The 17586-nt window shown below is 42.2% G+C and overlaps 2 protein-coding genes across 8 annotated transcripts in view; one reads left to right on the forward strand and one right to left on the reverse strand.

The window, feature by feature from the left end:
- Positions 1-1492, reverse strand: part of LOC140001011 (rab effector MyRIP-like) — a 153430-nt gene extending 151938 nt beyond the window's left edge. The window contains exon 1 of the mRNA XM_072032164.1: positions 1404-1492. Within this exon, the coding sequence (XP_071888265.1) occupies positions 1404-1462 (59 nt within the window). The 5' untranslated portion in view covers positions 1463-1492. The remainder of the gene's footprint in view (positions 1-1403) is intronic.
- A 2113-nt stretch (positions 1493-3605) lies between these two features.
- LOC140000999 (uncharacterized) lies at positions 3606-17190 on the forward strand. 7 transcript variants are annotated; one of them, XM_072032137.1, is made up of 4 exons: positions 3606-11326; positions 14269-14337; positions 16045-16104; positions 16781-17190. In XM_072032137.1, exon 1 carries the CDS (start codon positions 4426-4428, stop codon positions 5437-5439), a length of 1014 nt encoding a protein of 337 aa, XP_071888238.1. In that variant the 5' UTR covers positions 3606-4425; the 3' UTR covers positions 5440-11326; positions 14269-14337; positions 16045-16104; positions 16781-17190. The 7 variants fall into 7 exon arrangements, with proteins under 7 accessions (XP_071888238.1, XP_071888236.1, XP_071888237.1 ...); XM_072032135.1 differs by having other exon boundaries at positions 16045-17190; XM_072032136.1 differs by lacking the exon at positions 14269-14337.
- The last annotated feature ends 396 nt before the right edge of the window (positions 17191-17586 follow it).

Consider the following 17586-nt stretch of genomic DNA (forward strand, 5'->3'; position numbering starts at 1 on the left):
GGCACAGCATTTCAGAAGTCAGAAGCAGTTCTCGTAAAGCACAAGAATAGTACAATTCAAAACAAGGAAAGCCACACACAACTACAGGTCAAAAAGTTGAAAACATTAAAGAGGGAAAACTGAAAACATTAACAGCCTAGAAGGTCAAAAATAAATAAATAAATAAATAAATAAATAAATCAGAATCAATTAGAACAGACCCAGAAAAAATACAAGAACGAAGTGAAATTTGACAGGGCATCAAAACACCAGGACAAAGGGATATATTCAGTACAATGATGAACCTTCTGCTGTTCAATGCACTAAGAGTTTATGTCTAGTAGAAAGGCTCGGACACAACCCTACTTACTACTATGTCTCCTTTAATTCTCATCCAAAATAGTCTTCTGGTATTTTCAAATGGGCATCTCAACTAGGCTTTCTTTCCATTTCCTTCTCCTCTTTAGCTCCCCAGTTTAGCAACTACAATCTAACAACATTCCAGTAAATATCAACCAAGATACTTGAAACTAAAATGAACACTTAAAAATGAAGTAATGCTATGCGGAAACCAAAACAATATCAAACGGAGACAGTCTAGATGTCAGACTTGACTGTAGCTCTTTTCAGAGAAAATATGCTAAATAACCAGTAGGCATCTTTGCTTTTTCCAGATTATAATTTGCCATAAATACAGATCTGAATCTGGTACAAGCTATATGAAATTGTACAACTTTTACAGCTATGCATACTAATAACATGCAAACTTCATCAATAACTAAGTTTCTTATCTGGAAGAAGAGCTTATCAGTTCAATGTAAGGAAGACTTAGAAGATAAGTTTGTAAAAAATAAGGTTACATGGAAATACATTACAGGCAAAATGGCTGTGCTGCAATCACATTGCCCTCCAGCAATGCTTCTTGCTTATTATGGATTAAAATAAATGAATACATTTTTGTTTTTGTTTGTTTTTAGTATTACCTGTGATGCACTTTTAAAGTTGGCCTTGAAAAATCTGGTTTGGCTTTCATCGTTGTGTTTCTATATATATAATGGCAAAGTTCCTTTTTATTTTCTTCAGTGGATGTGGCTGTCAGTTTTTGAAGGATGCCTTTCATTCTGCCCTTCCCCTTCCTCCCCCCCCCCCCCCCCCCTTTTTTTTTAAATAATTTTTTGGTCTTTTCAGACTTTCCTTTACTTGATGGGACATATTTACTTGAGTCTACAGCTTTCATCCTGCCTCCAAGTGTCTTCACTTTTAGCTGTTCTTTTTGTTTTGTACCATAAAATAATTTTTGTCATTCAAAACACTAGAATACAAGACAAAAACAAACAAACAAACAAACAAACAAAACCACCACCACCACCACCAACAACAAAAAAGACAAAAACAACAAAAGAGAGATACAACAGTGCCACCACCTCTTCTGTTGAAATTGCTTTGCAAACAAAAAGAGGTCTTTCTGTTCAGCAGCTATCATTATTCAGTCTCTGGCAAAAGATGCACGATATCTAGGAAAAAATAAATAGTAAAAATCAGACACACTTAAGTTGTCAATGTAACTAAGAAATTAAGAACTAAATGAGAAAGATTATACAGGTAGTTTCAAGCATCAATTTTCTTTTCAAAAGTATATTATGTATATTTCTCTGTAGCTAAATTTGGTAATAAATCCCTTGAAAAGCCTGAAAAAAAAATAATATTGCTAACTGTGAGTCATTGTGTAGAAAAAACAAACAAGTAAGCAAGCCAAACATAGGTAGGCTTGGTAGTGTTTTGCTTCATTAGGTAAAACACAGGAGGACCATTTTCTACACACTAAATTTGTACTTATTTATTAAAGGTTTGGGACCATGTACATATCAATGTCTTTTTAATTTATCATTTTGAATTCCATATTTGCACCAAGTCTTCCAGTTTATTCACCCTTCTTACTTCTATGATCTCTAGGGCTCAGCCTTGCCCCATAAACTTCCCAATACTTGTTCGGCACAAATAGTTCTGTTAAATCATAGGAGACATAGCTCCCAAAGGAAAGCTCCTCTGACACTCTCAGTAGAACCCAACTGCTTTTAGTGACCAAGAAATAATAAAGTGAACAATAAACAACTCTATCCAACCCAAACTCAAGGACTACATTTTCCTTATTTTCACTTTCTGTAGATAATAGCTTTTGCAATATGTCTTTCTCATACTGTACATTCATATTTCAGGGTGATCTTCTGCCAGATTTTGAGATGTTTAACATCTTAAAATTCTGTTCCATATAAATAAAAATATAATTGCTAACACTGAATTAATTAGGCCTAAAAGTGACTTAGATTAATGCTTTGTATCATGTGAACATTTTTCACAGCCAGCTGCTGTGAAGAGGATTGTAGCATCATATGCAGAGGATTATGATGTCATGCTGGACACGATCAGGAGTGGATGGTTTTATAAGAAACATTGATCCTGCTTTCATGGGAAAGACAAGAGCATATTTTTCATTTGCTTTCCAGAATGCAGTAACAGGAATATTTTCTAGAAAATATATATTTTTTTAATTGAAAAATGTAAAAAGTGCATAACAAAACAAATCCAAAGGATATACAACTACTGAAAAGCTCCTACTAGTAAAGAAAGACAGATTTACTGAACTCTATATTTGCCATCAGCTCACTGTGACTTTTTGTGCTGTGCTTACAAAGAGGTCCCTTGATTTAATCCTCATGTAACAGTGCATCATATACCAGAGCACACTGAGCCAGTGCAATACCTCTTACACTTCTCTCCTTAGCACACTAGAACATCCCTGCCTAAAACAGAACTATTCTCCAAGAAATTGCTCAAACAGGAAGGTCCTAACTTAAAGGACTAAATAGTTTTTATTAGCAAGTTTATTACTAGAAGCTGTTTCAGAAAGAATGCTTTTTTTTTTTTTTTTTTTTTTTTTTTGTGTAATACACTTAAACTTAAAATATAAAAACTTTAGGAGAATGGAGAAATGCTGCCGTGTCCTGAGGCCTGTCTGCCCTGTCCCAAGCTCTCCTCCTTCCTCCCCCCCCCTCGCTTCTTGGTACATTTTTCTTTAAAATGAAGGCCTTAATAAAAGAAGAAAAGGAGCTAATTGAGGTCTGGAAGCTTTTCCATTTTCTCAGACATTTTTCCTCAAGGAAAAATTCCTCTCAGCAACATTCCTCAAGGACTGTCTACCCATATCATCCTGAAAAGTTAGTCCTCTGTGTCCTCACTGAGGAGCTGCATCACTGTGACTTGCTTTTCAGAAATTCACAGCTCTGGCCATTCTTATGACACCTGTTGAGGGATTTTTGAAACAGCAAAGATCCCATGGCTTGCTGCAACCGAGCAAACCAAGCTACCAGGACAACTATGAGAAGTTCCCATGACAGTGTTCCCACATCGCCCAATTGAGGAATTTAGAAAAATATTGTTGCCAGCAGCTGGCTTCAAGGACAAGTTCTACATGGCTGCTAATCACAAGGGGGTTGTTTTCTTGCAGGTGGGGTTGTTTTCTTGCAGTTGTTTGTCTGAGTTCTTTTGACCAATAATCTTGTGTGAGACACTATCCGCCCCTGTTAAGTTTGCTATAAAAGTCAGGCTATTCGGGTAATAATGAAGAAGAGCATGATCTGACCATACTAGTGTCTGTTGTGTTTTCAGCTGCTCTTCCTGCAACATATGGCGCCTGAACAGGCTGAGACCTGCAGAGGCTGAGACATTGAGAGACCTGACAGATGCTGAGAGACACTGAGAGACCTGAGAGACTTCAGAGACATGAAGAGCCCTGAGAGACATGGAGAGACCTGACAGAAGCTGAAAGACCTGAGAGACACTGAGAAACTCCAAGCACCGACCCAGACACAGATAATTGTGGTGAGACGCGGAGAGAAATCGCGGTGAGACGCGGAGATTGATTGATAGAGATCACAGTGAGACGTGGGAATAAAGGAATTGTGGTAAAATGCAGAGATTGATAGAGATTGCGGTGAGATGCAGAGATTGACTGATTGATACGGATTGCGGTGAGACACGGGAACAAAGGAATCGCGGTGAGATGCGGGAAAGTGACATAATCGTGGTGAGACGCGGGACATCTGGGATCGAGTTGCTATGGGAGACCAGAGGCATCAGTGAACAATAGCAGACGACCCTCACTGTGTGGCGAGTTGGCATACAGCAGAGGGGTGGAGATCACGACCCTGCAACCCGTCTGATGTAACCATAGAGGAGGAAGCGGCTGTGCAGCTTCTCTCTAGCATTCTCTCTAAGAGAGGCGTATCTTGCAATGTAAAAAAGATCAGATCCTTGGTACACTGGGCCCAGAAGGAGGGTTTGCTAAAGGAAATCCTTCTAATTTTTAGCCCAGATGAGTGGTAGCTCGTAGAAGATCATTTAAGGGATACAACCATCACAAATGGAAAGTTTGATAAAGATCTATGTATGACCTGGCATGAGGTGCTTAACACGCTGTGCGGTATAAAAACCGAACGGCAGTTGGCTATGGCGGCGGCGCAAGCTTTCTCAGTACCGTCGGGGACTGACAGACCGCCGAGTACGAAACCTGAGACCTCAGGAACGCAGCTGACACGATTTTTATCGTCGGCTCCTGCACCCACCCTGGTTCAGGGTATGACCTCTCCAATAAATCAATCAGTGGCGGAAATAACTGAGGGACTATTGGAGCAGAGTGCTAATGGCAAGTGGGGGCTGCCCTCCCCACCCCCCGTGCTGGAAAATCTTGATAAAGCTGTGCTGCCAGCATCTGTGCCGCTGCCAGGCAGCAATAAATCCACTCGGGATGCTTCACCAATGAGAGGTGCAGCAGCAGCTTGCGAAAATCGACCTTCACTGAAGGAGCTGATGGGTACAGTGCAAAGAAAAGAAGACCTGATTAATAGACTGCAGACTCAGCTAGCAAAACAGAAACAGCTGAGGACTGAGGAAGTCAAAATTGTTCAAGAGAAAGCTGCCAAGATCAAAGAGTGGGTAACATTTAAGCTGAGAGAGCTTGAGCTAGAAAACTACCACCTGAAAAACTGTCATCAGAGGCTGACGGAGCAAATTGAAGCCCTTCAGTTTACACTGCAAGGTATGACCAGCATTTCTCCCTTTAAATCTCTTTGGAGCTGTGATTTTCTGAAGTCCAGAGCACCACAGGCTTCTTTACCTGAGAAGATAGACCAGAAATCTATGCTTCTTGCACCTGGTTTCAGGCAGCTATGTCAAACAAGACCTACCAAACATGTCTTCTCTACAACAAGCATCGTCCTTGCCAATGAAACCTTCACTGAGGATGGAGAGGACAAATCTCTGCTTTCTCAGAACACACTGAAGCTCATGTCTGACCCATCAAGCTGGAATCTCTCTGCAGAGAAAGACATATTTTCAACCATAAGCTCTGAACACAGGTTAGGGTGCTCTGATCCCTCCAGGTGCTCTGGACCCTCCAGCTGAGCCCACAAAAATCCTTGAGGCTTAGACTTTCTGGTCTTCACTAGAGGGAAACCATTGCACTGTGAGCACCTTGCAACAAGTGTCTTTGGACGGAGCCGGCTCCTCTGATGATCTGAGTGCCAGGTTCCATTCCCACCACCTGGATTCCACTTCCTCAGGAGAAATAATGAGCATGCTTGAGGGCACCCTCCAGACTGCTGGGCCACCCCTGGCCATGTCAACGTCGGCTGTTACAGCAGGTTCCATCTGTCCAAGGAGGGACAGGTGCTCCAATGTCATATATGATGCTTTCATAGAGGGGCATAGGCATGCTACATCCTTGGCCTGCCCTATTATTATCGACCCTGCGCAAGGCACTGGGTTGTGGCAGCCACATGATTGCAAGCTTCTACAACAAGCTCAAAAAATGCTTTTGGACTATGGATTACAATCCCAGGCAGCTCGTCAGATAATTCAATGGATTTTTCAGGCAAAACCAATGTGTCCACTTGACTGTCGAAACTTGGCGCGCTTATTGTTAACTCCTTCCCCATTGTTATTGTTTGAAAGGGAACGGTTGCAGTTACCACAGGGGGAAGTGGGTCAACTGCGTCAGCTGGGGAACCCCCTGTATGGGATTACTGCAGAGATGTAAAAGGGAACGGTCCTTATCTCAATACCCAGATTCAGTTGCAGTTCCCTGCGATTATTCACCAAACAGCTGTGCCGCTCGCACTGAGGGCTCTTCTTAGTCTCCCAGGGGAAAAGAAAGCACCTCCATTTACCTCTGTAGAACAGGCCCCTGGGGAACCATATGCTAAATTTATTGATCAGTCCAGGCAACCAGATGTGGTGGAACAGAATTGTCAAAGATTTGCTTTTACGGTACCTTCCATTAACAAACAGGCCCTGGCAAAGCGCTATGAATGGCTAGTGCTTCTACAGGGGATGAGGAATCCCCCTACATTATGTCAGTTATATGTGGCCTGGGCACTACAACCAATTTGGACACATGGTGTGACGTAATTATTTACCGTTATATGGATAACATTTGGTTTGGTAGGCCAGAATGCTTCCAGGTTTCAGATTTAAAGTTTATTTGGGATACTTTGGAAGCAAAAGGGTTGAAGATAGCCCCAGAGAAGGTTCAACAGAAACAGCCATGGCTATACTTGGGATGGAAAATATCAGACTCTACTATTCGTCCCCAGATAGGTGATAGAACTATGATATTACATAAATTGATAAATGTATGAATGTTCCTGGATAATATTCAGTGGGGTTGCCACATTGTACGGATTACTAATGACAACTTAGCTATATTACTACCTTCATTGTGGTGCAGGAGTGCAGAGCCACAGATTACACTAACAAATGACCAACACCGGGCTCTTTCACAAATAGGTTGTAAGGTTGCAGCCGGCACTGCTTGCAGACGTATAGCAGATGTTGCACTCTCTTTCCTAATTAGCGATCATGTGTCTCATTCATTTGTGGTGATTGGTCAGTGGCAAAAAGAAAAGGGGGAGAGTAAGGGGCGACAAAGACAGAAACGGTACCAGGAGGATGCACTGACACTAACAGCACGGGTAATAGGAGTAGCATAAGTGACACAGGTGATGGCAAGGGTGGAATGATAGGGCAGCATTTTCGAGTTCTGGAATGGATTTTCCTACAGATTCAGCCAAAAACAAGTGTTCCATATTCTCCACGGGCCAAGTGATGGTTGAACGATCATGTCAGGTTTTTAAGGAACAATTAGTGAGTTTAAAAGAGAACAAGAACAACAATGAGTGATCGCCCGAGGCATTGGTTGTCTTGAATCACTTATGTTTGACTAGGGACCAAGAAGACCCTCCTGCAAGTATTCTTTTTCAAACAATAAATATAGCAGCACCAAATGTGTTATCACAAATAAGAATGAATTAACGACATCCTGCTACAGGAACTTGGAAAGGGCCATACGGGTACAGAAATACAGTTAACACCTGTGATTACAATGACACTGCTAGGCACGGTTTAGGGGCTTATGGCACGGAGACAAGGGGTAGCAACGATAGTGTTTAGAACAACCGTACAGCTATGGCCTTACCTCCTGATGTTTTTCTGATTTGTGGGGATAGGGCCTGGCAAGGTATCCCTGCAAATGCTATTGGAGGTCCATGTTACTTAGATAAACTCACTATATTTGCTCCTAGCTTGTCGCAGTTGCATGAGATCACCAGACAGAAATGGGCATTGCTCGCATCGGATTGCAATGATAATGTTGAATTGCTTGGTGTTGCAGCTAGAGCGGCATTGGCAATTTTTGTGCCAGGAGTGGCATCTGCGGCCGCACTTAACAACTTAGAAAAATTGGTATGCTGGGCCAAGAAGCAAGCCCATGCCACAACAGAGATATTTGAGGAGATGTTACCAGATCAAAATAGTCTGCGACATGCGCTCTTACAGGATCGAGCTGCTATTGACTTCTTGCTCTTGGCTCAAGGGCATGGGTGTGAGGACTTTGAGGGAATGTGCTGTTTGAACCTTTCTGATCATAATGAGTCAATTCACAAATCCATTACTTTCCTGAAAGAGCACATGAGAAAGATTCAATATGGTATCAATTCTTTTCATCAATGGCTCACTGATTTGTTTGAAATGATGCATAGATGGTTACTGGGATTAATCAAAGAGGGATTAAGGATTCTGTTTGTTGTGGTGTTAATCATCATTGTGTGTTGTATTGTAATAAATGTGGTTAAAGGGTTACTTGCAAAACTGTTACATCAGGCTTGGTTTGCTCAAAAAGAAAAAGGGGAAATTGTTGAGGGATTTTTGAAACAGCAAAAATCCTTTGTTCCTTTCCCAAAAATCCTTTGTTCCTTTTCCTTCCTTCTTTCTGCTTCTTTACTGATGATATAACTTCATCACATTGTGTTGCCTTTCTTTTTTTTCATCTTGAGGGCAGGCTCCCCTCTCATACCCTTCTCTCCACAGAAGTCCTTTTCAAAAACAACTTCTCATTGGTAAACAACTTTGCATATAACAGCAACAGCAAACACCCAGAAACTTCCATGCCTTAATAGCTGGAGAACAAGAAACCGAGGCTGCATGGAGTCTCCTGAATCACCCTTCTTCATTCCCTCTAAACTCTTTTACATTCCTCATGGCCTCATCGTTAAGAGTCTAATGTTGTCATTAACCACGGGGCTTGCCAACCCCCATGGCCACATTCCCACATCTCTCCCTTCTTTATTAATATCAACCATCTTCTTGACACAAAGTACCATTCCATATATAACATCATCAATGTCTATAAATACCTGAAAGGAGGGTGCAAAGAGGGCAGAGCCAGGCTCTTTCCAGATTGATTTAAAGTCATCAATTATTAACCTTTTATGGAAAAAAAATCTGAAAATAAGTGTACCAAAGCATCTTCCCTGATGCTCTGAGGCATTCAATCAAAGCTTTTGGAGCAGCCCCACAACATGTCTAGTGGATGGCTTCATGTGAAATTAATGAGAAATTTGGTTTGACCACCCAAAACATGTTGTTTACAGTCAAACCCTTTAGTATCTATCTCAATTTGTATGTGATACACTATTCTACAAGTGTTCTCTGATTACAATGCCCAAGATTTTTTAGGAAAAAAATAGTTAGAAATATTTCTGAAGCCTCAGATTGTATGCAACACATGTTTTTTGTAATTACAGGATCTCTCTCTTCACTGAGCTAGTATCATACACCAGATCTGTTGTTCGGGCACTGTGTGTTTTCAACTCTCAAGACTAGGTAGCATCCCTGGCTTCATTTATTGAGCATAATGCATGGAAAAGATGATGATGAGAAAACTGTATTTATTTTTATTTATTTTTACTTCCAATTAAAAACTGAATCATTGGGATTGCAAATTAGAGAGTGATTGATTAAGAATGAATATGTGCTATATTTGCGATGTACTGCACCTGTGCTGCGCTTAGGCCTCCAGATAACAGGAGCCCCTCGGACCCCAAGAACCAGATCAAAACAACCTTAAGGCCCAGATTGTGAACAACACCTCAGAGAGCATGAGCAAAGAGATGAAGTGAAAAGTTCAGCCCTGATGAAGACATCTTACTTTACCCCACGACCCTCAGCGCCCACCACCACAAGGCACTGAGCAAGCGCAGACAAGAGGAATTTATGGAAACGACTTGTTGTAGCTAATTTTAATACTAAGCGGGGACAGGTTATGCCTATGTATAGGTGTATCGGGAAACTTCATGCATATGTAACTCTTTACTGCATATAACCATGGCAAGTTGCCACGTTAGGTGCGCAGAACTTTGGTGGGACTGCCCCCCGTGCTGCCCAGCACTGAATAAACATACCTAAATTTACAATCATACTGATTGTGAAGTCAGCTTTCCACGAGTCAAAACGACTGAGAATTTCATTGGAAAATAAATAAATAAATAAATAAATAAAGCAGCATAGCTTGCACGTCGTGCTTGCACAGCTAAACAAGCATCAGGAAACTAATGAATTCATACAGAACGTGTCGTAAATACTGTATCAGGAGACAGCTTTTTATTACATTATCTCATGCTGTGGCTTCAACATACTCTTAAGGTCTCCCACAGACATACAGAGTCCTTATCTTCAGGATATTTTTGAATCCTGAAGCAGATACTTCTAGCATGAAGTTTTCCTTACTTTTCATGCTATTGTCAGGAGTTATTGCTATCAGAAGTCTTGACTAAATTCCACTACATAGCCTAGTAATATATACATATATTCACTAAGTTATCAGTTTTGCTTACAACGGAAGTGTTCCCAACACTCATTAGTTTAAGAGTTTGAGCCTGAACTAAAGATCTCCTCCAAGGACCTGAGAAAAAAAAAATGGAACTCTCAAGCTGGCTAACCACCTCATGCTGCCTTCATTTAACTTTGAGTGTTTCCCAGCATCTGGGAGGTGGAAGGACTAAAGACGTTTTTTAAGATGGAAAGGCTTTTGTTTAAAAAAAATTAAAAAAAAAGAAAGAAAAGAACAAAACAAAACAAAACAAAACATTTAGCACAACACAAAGAGAAAACCTGCAATAACAGAGTTATTGTTTATTGTAATACACAATAAATGTTTGTTCATTGTCTTTTGTAAAAACAAGGAGTTCTGTTTGAGGAATGGGAGTTGTGAAAACTCCATGCTGAAGTAAGGAGCTGTATAATGCTTAGCTAGACACTATGAAAATTCCTTTGCTTAATGTAACAAAAAAGAGAACCCTCTCCCCTTCTCTCCTTCTGCATCTCAGTAGCCTCTTTTGTTCAAAAAACACTGCTGCAAAGTTCATGTAACCATCTCCTGATAAGTTGTTAAACTAGTGTATCAACACCCTGCCTCCCTGTCTCACGCTGGGCCAACATGACCAAATAAAGAAAGAAGTTGAACCACAACGCCGAGGAAGACTACGGCCTTCATCTTCACGACCACCAGAGGGACAGAGACGACCCCCTAGCAACAGTGCGCGCAGTCGCAGAACATACCCGGACGTGCTGCGTAATCCTGAAATCACCAAGATATAAAAAGGGACCCTGGGGGGGGTGAGGTGTGCGCCGTTGGCGGAGCCGAGACTCCCCGGCCGCCCAGCGCTGTTTTGCTTGCTGTTGCTTACTCAATAAATTCCTTTCTATTATTAAAGCAATGCTCTCTGAAAAATTAATTAAGAGGGAGCTTATAACAAATTTGGTGCCGTGACTCGGATGAAGGCAATCTGATTGAAAGACCTTCGGAGGGGGCGCCCCGCTGATTTCAGCGGCCTTCGCTAGGACTACTTTCATTCAAATCCTTCACCGACGAACCCTAAATTCGGCAGCAAGCAAATAAAGCCGGCAACCCCTAGTAATCTTTGTGCACGAAGACCGAACGAAGACTCAGGAGTGAGTAAGTATAGGCCGGTGATCCGTTCGGTTGGGGTTGGGTATCCTGGAGCGTAGCGTTGTGAGACGTCCAATTGCGGACGAAGCGAGTGCGGACCCCTCGGTAGTGCGGTTCCCACATCCCGCGAGGGACTGGGCCACGAAAAGGGGGAAGCGATTTGTGCGTGTGTGTGTGAAGGCGCTCCAGAAGATGGGACAGAAGAAGAGTAAGCCTTCTGGTCCCATGGGCAGGGTAACGTCTGATGTTAGGTTACCCTGGGATTAATGATTAAAAACTGGCAGGATTCCCCTTTTAGGCGGGGAAGCAATAAAGTAAAAATGATACATTATTGTGTTGAAGTTTGGGGTGGTAAACAGATTCGAGGAGACCACCTTTACTGGCCTGTATTTGGGTCCTTTGAAGATTGGGTTTGCCAGGCCCTAAATATTTATGTAAACTCAAAGGAACCTTTTAGTTTGGAAGAAAGTGAATATGGACATTTGTGGATCAGCTTGGAAACTCAAGCCGATTTATATCCTCTAAAAGAAAAAGGAGGGGATGGGAGGCAGAAGAAAAACCGAGAATTAGAGATCCCAGCCCCACTGTCTCCCTATATTTCACCACCACCATCTGCAGCCCCTCCGACTCCCGGGCTTCCTAATCCGCAACCCCAGGGAGACTCTGATAGCGACTCTGACTCTAGCGTTCAGGGACCAGTGACTAGGAATATGTGGCCATCCCCATTAACTCTGGGGACGTCCGAGATTTTAAGAAAGAGACAGGAGGAGGGTAAGCGAGCTTTAATGGCAACTGACACAATGTTTCCAGCTGCTGAGGAATGATTGTAACTGGAATAATAACTGTACATTGTATATTGTATATATAAAAGCCCGGGCATTTTTGTTAAAGTGTTCTTTTATACATATGTTAATATGTAAATATGAAAATATAAGAACTGCCATTGAGGTGTATGTTTAAGGGAACAAAATTTTCCCAGGCATATTATCGGTTCATCAGGTTTAAATGTTCCCAGTGTAATTGTCTACAGGCAGTTAATTTCCAGTGGTCTGATTTTACTTGTGTATCTATATATTGTGGATTTTGGAGGGATTGGGATTGACTAGTAAAGAGCTTCTAGGAAAACGGTGGAATATTAACCACTGCAGATTACAATAGGAAAAGTTCAAAGCAAAGAAATCCCGAGGAAAAGCCCCCTAGGATGTATACTAACACATTGAAGGGATATAGTGGGGTAAGAGGGTACAGAGAGTAAAAGAACCCTTATTAAATATTGTAATCAGTGGTGGCCACTTTATAAACTAGAGGATGGAGCGGAGTGGCTCCTAAATGGAAGTATTAATTATAACACCATATTACAGTCAATGTTGTTTTTGTGGAAAGAAGGAAAACAGGATGAAATGTTGTATATTGATGTTGTTTCAGCATCTTGGAGGGAAAAGGTACGGAATTAAGTTGGCCCCTGACTGAGCCTTTGATGTCGGCATTAGAAAAGTAAAGGCTAGAGAAAGATAAAGTACGTGTTAAAAGGTTTGTTGAAAGTGTTAAAGGTATTCAAAGTTGTATGAGCAGGGAAAGGTGATGTAGGCATTATCTAAGTAACAGTCTAGAAGTTTTGGTATATTTGCATATTTGCTGTGGTGTTTGTTCAGTTTCCCAAGCATCGGGGAGGGGGGAACAGCCTGCTCCACCAGGGGCCTCTCCAGCGGCCGCAGGGGGGCTTCGGCTCCAGCGCCTGGAGTGCCTCCTCCCCCTCCTTCTGCACTGACTTTGGTGTCTGTGGGGGGGGTTCTTGCTCTCCCAACTGCTGTTACTTGTAAAGTATCAGGGATTAAATTAACTAATGAAACCCTAAATGTGATGGGGGTAGAAGGGACTGGGATAACAGTGCCACTTTTGGGGGATACCAAGCTGAGACTAGGGGATAAAATGATCACTGGGCAATTATTGTATGTATCCAAGGCAGAGACTAACTTGTTGGGAAGGGATTTGATGATTAAATTGGGCATTCAACTAGTAAATTGTTAGACTAGAATAACAGTGTTATTAATGGAGTGCTCTCTGGCCCTGAGAGCAAACATACATGTATATTCACCTCTGACTGGAAAGACCCTGAAATGGGTGCGGAAGCAACAATATAGGTGGACAATTTTACCTCAGGGCTATACAGGGCCACCTATCTATTTGGGTAAATTCTAAAAAAGATTTTGGAGCAATTACAACCTCCCAAGGAGGTATTAATGTTACAAATATGTGGATCATTTTAAGGAAAATCGATACTCCCTGATGGGAGAGAAATGCTGAATAAAGTGATAATGAGGCAAATATTAACTGTTTTACATCAGAAGAGTCATTGGGAGGTGCAAGCAATGTGTGATGTTGTTCTAAGAAAGCATGTCTGTGTAGGAATATATACTTTAGGGAAGCACACATGTAGAGGATGTACTACTATATGTCAAAAGGTAAATAAAAAGGCCTTCTGTAACCTATCTAGAGGGGGACGGGAGCCAGGGCTTTGACCTTTCCAAAGTATACAGGTAGACTTTACTGAGTTACTTGTTTGTCCTAATTGACCACGTGACTGAATGGGTGTAAAGCTTTACTGCAAGGATCAAAGCAGGCCTTAGAGATTGAGTGGGATTTTCACAGCCCCTGGCACCCCTCCTCTTCTGGAAAGGAAGAGTGAATGAATGGTGAAATTAAGAAACAACTAACAAAACTTGTGCTGGAAACTAAGGCTTCTTGGGTAAAATGCTTACCCCTTGCACTGTTAAACATATGGACACAGCCCAGAACTGATGTAGGAATTTCTCCTTTTGAAATGCTATATGGTATGCCCTATGACTTGGAATTGCCACTTGATCACCCTCAATTCTAATTAAGACTTGGAAAGAGACTGCTTTAACACCACGATGGGGAAGGCCCCTATGCTGTTTTGCTTACCACAGAAACGGCTGTTCGAACTGCGGAGAAAGGATGGACGCATGCCAGCCGTGTGAAAGGACCAATCCGGGAAGGTAAATGGGAGGCAGCTCCAGGCCCTGACGACTTGAAGCTGACACTAAGACGGACTCGATAAGTATTTTATATTATCTGTGTATCGTGGGAAGGGGAGGAGGCCCTGTTTCAAAGGCTCCCTAGTAGGTTCCCCTGAAGAACACTGCTGCTGCCAAGAAGAACCGATACCTTGTAGTTCGCTGCAACCGAACTGACAAGCGAGGCAGAGAAGTGAAAACGGTGGGGGACTGAGGGGCCGACAATTTAGATGGGCTCCAACCACCTCCTACGATACATGGGAGTCAGTATCATCGTTTTGGTCAGCTATGGGTCTGCGCATCCCCCATCAGCCTTTTAAATGGAGCTTGATCAGATGGAAGGATCAATTCGTCATCCAGCAAACAACGACAGCGGGTGCTCCCAGTTTCCGCATCACATTATGTGACCTGGTGTCAGTGCAGCCATGCTTTAACCGATCAGGATTTTATTTCTGCCCAAGTTCTAACCCAGGAAAGGGGTACTGTAATTACCCGAACATGTATTATTGTGCATACTGGGGGTGTGAAACCATTGCTATGGACTGGACACTCGGGGCTGGTCGGAATAAATTCTTACAAGTGGGATATGGGCCGCAAGGTTGTAACCAACAAGCAGGTCCCCGTTACAGGTGGTGAGGGCATGGTATAGGGTATACAGGAACCTTCCATGGAAATAAAGAAATTTGCAAGGTTCTATATATAAATATAACAAACTTGGATGATACTAGCTGGGTACTAGGAAAAATGTGAGGTGTCAGATTTTACAAACACAGAACAGATAGGGGAGGACTCATACTAATGAAAAGGAGGATGCTGATAGGCCCCAGGCAGTAGGACCAAATGAGGTATTGTCAGAAAATGTCCAGGGAATCCAGCCTGCGGAAAATACTACACTTCCAACCCTCGGCAGCCCTACGAGCTCAGGTAAAGCCGAGAATGATAACATAGCTGAGAATAACATATGGGGGGGTCATGAATGCCAGCTACAAATTATTAAACAAAACAAACCCAAATGTAACAAAACACTGTTGATTATGCTTTAGTATAAGGCCTTCATATTATGATGCTATCGGGAATCCTAGGGAGCCCTCCCGCACAAACGAGAACAGCCCTCTACATTGCAGTTGGGGAAAAGACATAAGGGTAACACTAACACAAGTCACTGGAGGTGGTAGGTGTGTGTGCACGGTTCCTAGTGGGAAGTGTCACCTATGTAATATCATGGAGAATGGAAAACAATCAGCCAAGTGGTTAATCCCAGCCAACAACGCTAGGTGGGTTTGTTTGTGAGTGGGCATAACTCCTTGTCTATCACTAAAACTCTTTAATGTGTCTCGTGATTTCTGTATACAGGTGATAATTATACCAAGGATTCTATACCACCCTGAGGATTATATGTACACCCAGACACAGTGGAAAGTCATCATCTGGAAAGATGGGAACCATTCACGGCTCTAACTTTGGCCACCCTAATAACCCTGGGAGGAGCTAGAGTGGGGACCAGGGTAGCCTCATTGGTTAAACAAAATCAAGAATTTACTTCCTTATGCATTGCTGTGGACGAGGACCTGACCCAAATTGAACAATCCATCTCGGCCCTGGAAAATCTATCAGGTTGCTTTCAGAGGTAGTGTTACAAAATCATAGGGGATTAGATTTGTTTTTTTTTTTGTTTTTTTTTTACAACAGGACGGGCTGTGTGCAGACCCGAAAGAGGAATGCTGTGTGTATGCTGATCACACTGGAGAGGTAAGAGATACAATGGCAAGACCCAGGGAAGGGTTGAAAAAAAAAAGGAAACGGGAGAATGAAGCCCGACAGAGCTGGTACGAATCTTGGTTTAATTATTCACCTTGGCCTACTACTTTATTATCAACAATAACAGGACCTTTGTTGTTCTTAATAATAGCACTAACTTTTGGACCATGTATTTTTAATAAATTGATTGCGATTGTAAAGGGACATTTAGAAGCGGCACATTTAATGCTCATACATGCCAGATACGAGCCAATAAGTACCAATGAAGGAATCGAGGAAACATTAGTTCTTAGTAGCCAGGCATTGCAGAGCTTCAATGAACAAAATGAGTAACTAAAAGAAAAAGGAGGGATTGTAATACACAATAAATGTTTGTTCATTGTCTTTTGTAAAAACAAGGAGTTCTGTTTGAGGAATGGGAGTTGTGAAAACTCCATGCTGAAGTAAGGAGCTGTATAATGCTTAGCTAGACACTATGAAAATTCCTTTGCTTAATGTAACAAAAAAGAGAACCCTCTCCCCTTCTCTCCTTCTGCATCTCAGTAGCCTCTTTTGTTCAAAAAACACTGCTGCAAAGTTCATGTAACCATCTCCTGATAAGTTGTTAAACTAGTGTATCAACACCCTGCCTCCCTGTCTCACGCTGGGCCAACATGACCAAATAAAGAAAGAAGTTGAACCACAACGCCGAGGAAGACTACGGCCTTCATCTTCACGACCACCAGAGGGACAGAGACGACCCCCTAGCAACAGTGCGCGCAGTCGCAGAACATACCCGGACGTGCTGCGTAATCCTGAAATCACCAAGATATAAAAAGGGACCCTGGGGGGGGTGAGGTGCGCGCCGTTGGCGGAGCCGAGACTCCCCGGCCGCCCAGCGCTGTTTTGCTTGCTGTTGCTTACTCAATAAATTCCTTTCTATTATTAAAGCAATGCTCTCTGAAAAATTAATTAAGAGGGAGCTTATAACATTTATGACCAGTGCCCCAGTGCCCCAGGAACATGCACCTAATAAGTGAGATTTTTTTTTTCTGTTATCTGATGAGAATTGTCTTTAATAAAACCAATCTAGCCTTACTGAATAATACATGCCAGCTTCAGACAGAACAAAAGAACAGTTACTCACTAAAAAATGACTTCTAGGAGGGAAAAAAGGCACATCTGTACTCAGATCTGCTTCCTGATACTTTCAGTCAGAAAGATAGCCATTTGCGCATATATTTAAAAATTACCCCAGAAAAATCACCTACTCTTGTTGAGCCAACACTGCCAAGAAGCAGCACAAGCCACTGTGATATGCTTCTGCTGCCAGAGCTACTCCTTCAAAAGCACAAGGCAGGAGGGTTTCTGCAGCACTGTACTCAAACAGGCCTTCACCTGGGTCTTACTACACCACAGAAGCAACAGGTCAGGGATGTTGTGAATCAAGTCAGAGAGAACCGTAGGAACACACAAACAACTAGCCTTAACTTA

This window comes from Anas platyrhynchos, chromosome 36, assembly GCF_047663525.1.
Source record: "Anas platyrhynchos isolate ZD024472 breed Pekin duck chromosome 36, IASCAAS_PekinDuck_T2T, whole genome shotgun sequence".
NCBI lineage: Eukaryota > Metazoa > Chordata > Aves > Anseriformes > Anatidae > Anas > Anas platyrhynchos.

What these genes read in the sequence shown, in the direction of transcription:
- LOC140000999 (XM_072032135.1), top strand. Translation starts at nt 4,426, where the DNA reads ATGACCTGGCATGAGGTGCTTAACACGCTGTGCGGTATAAAAACCGAA.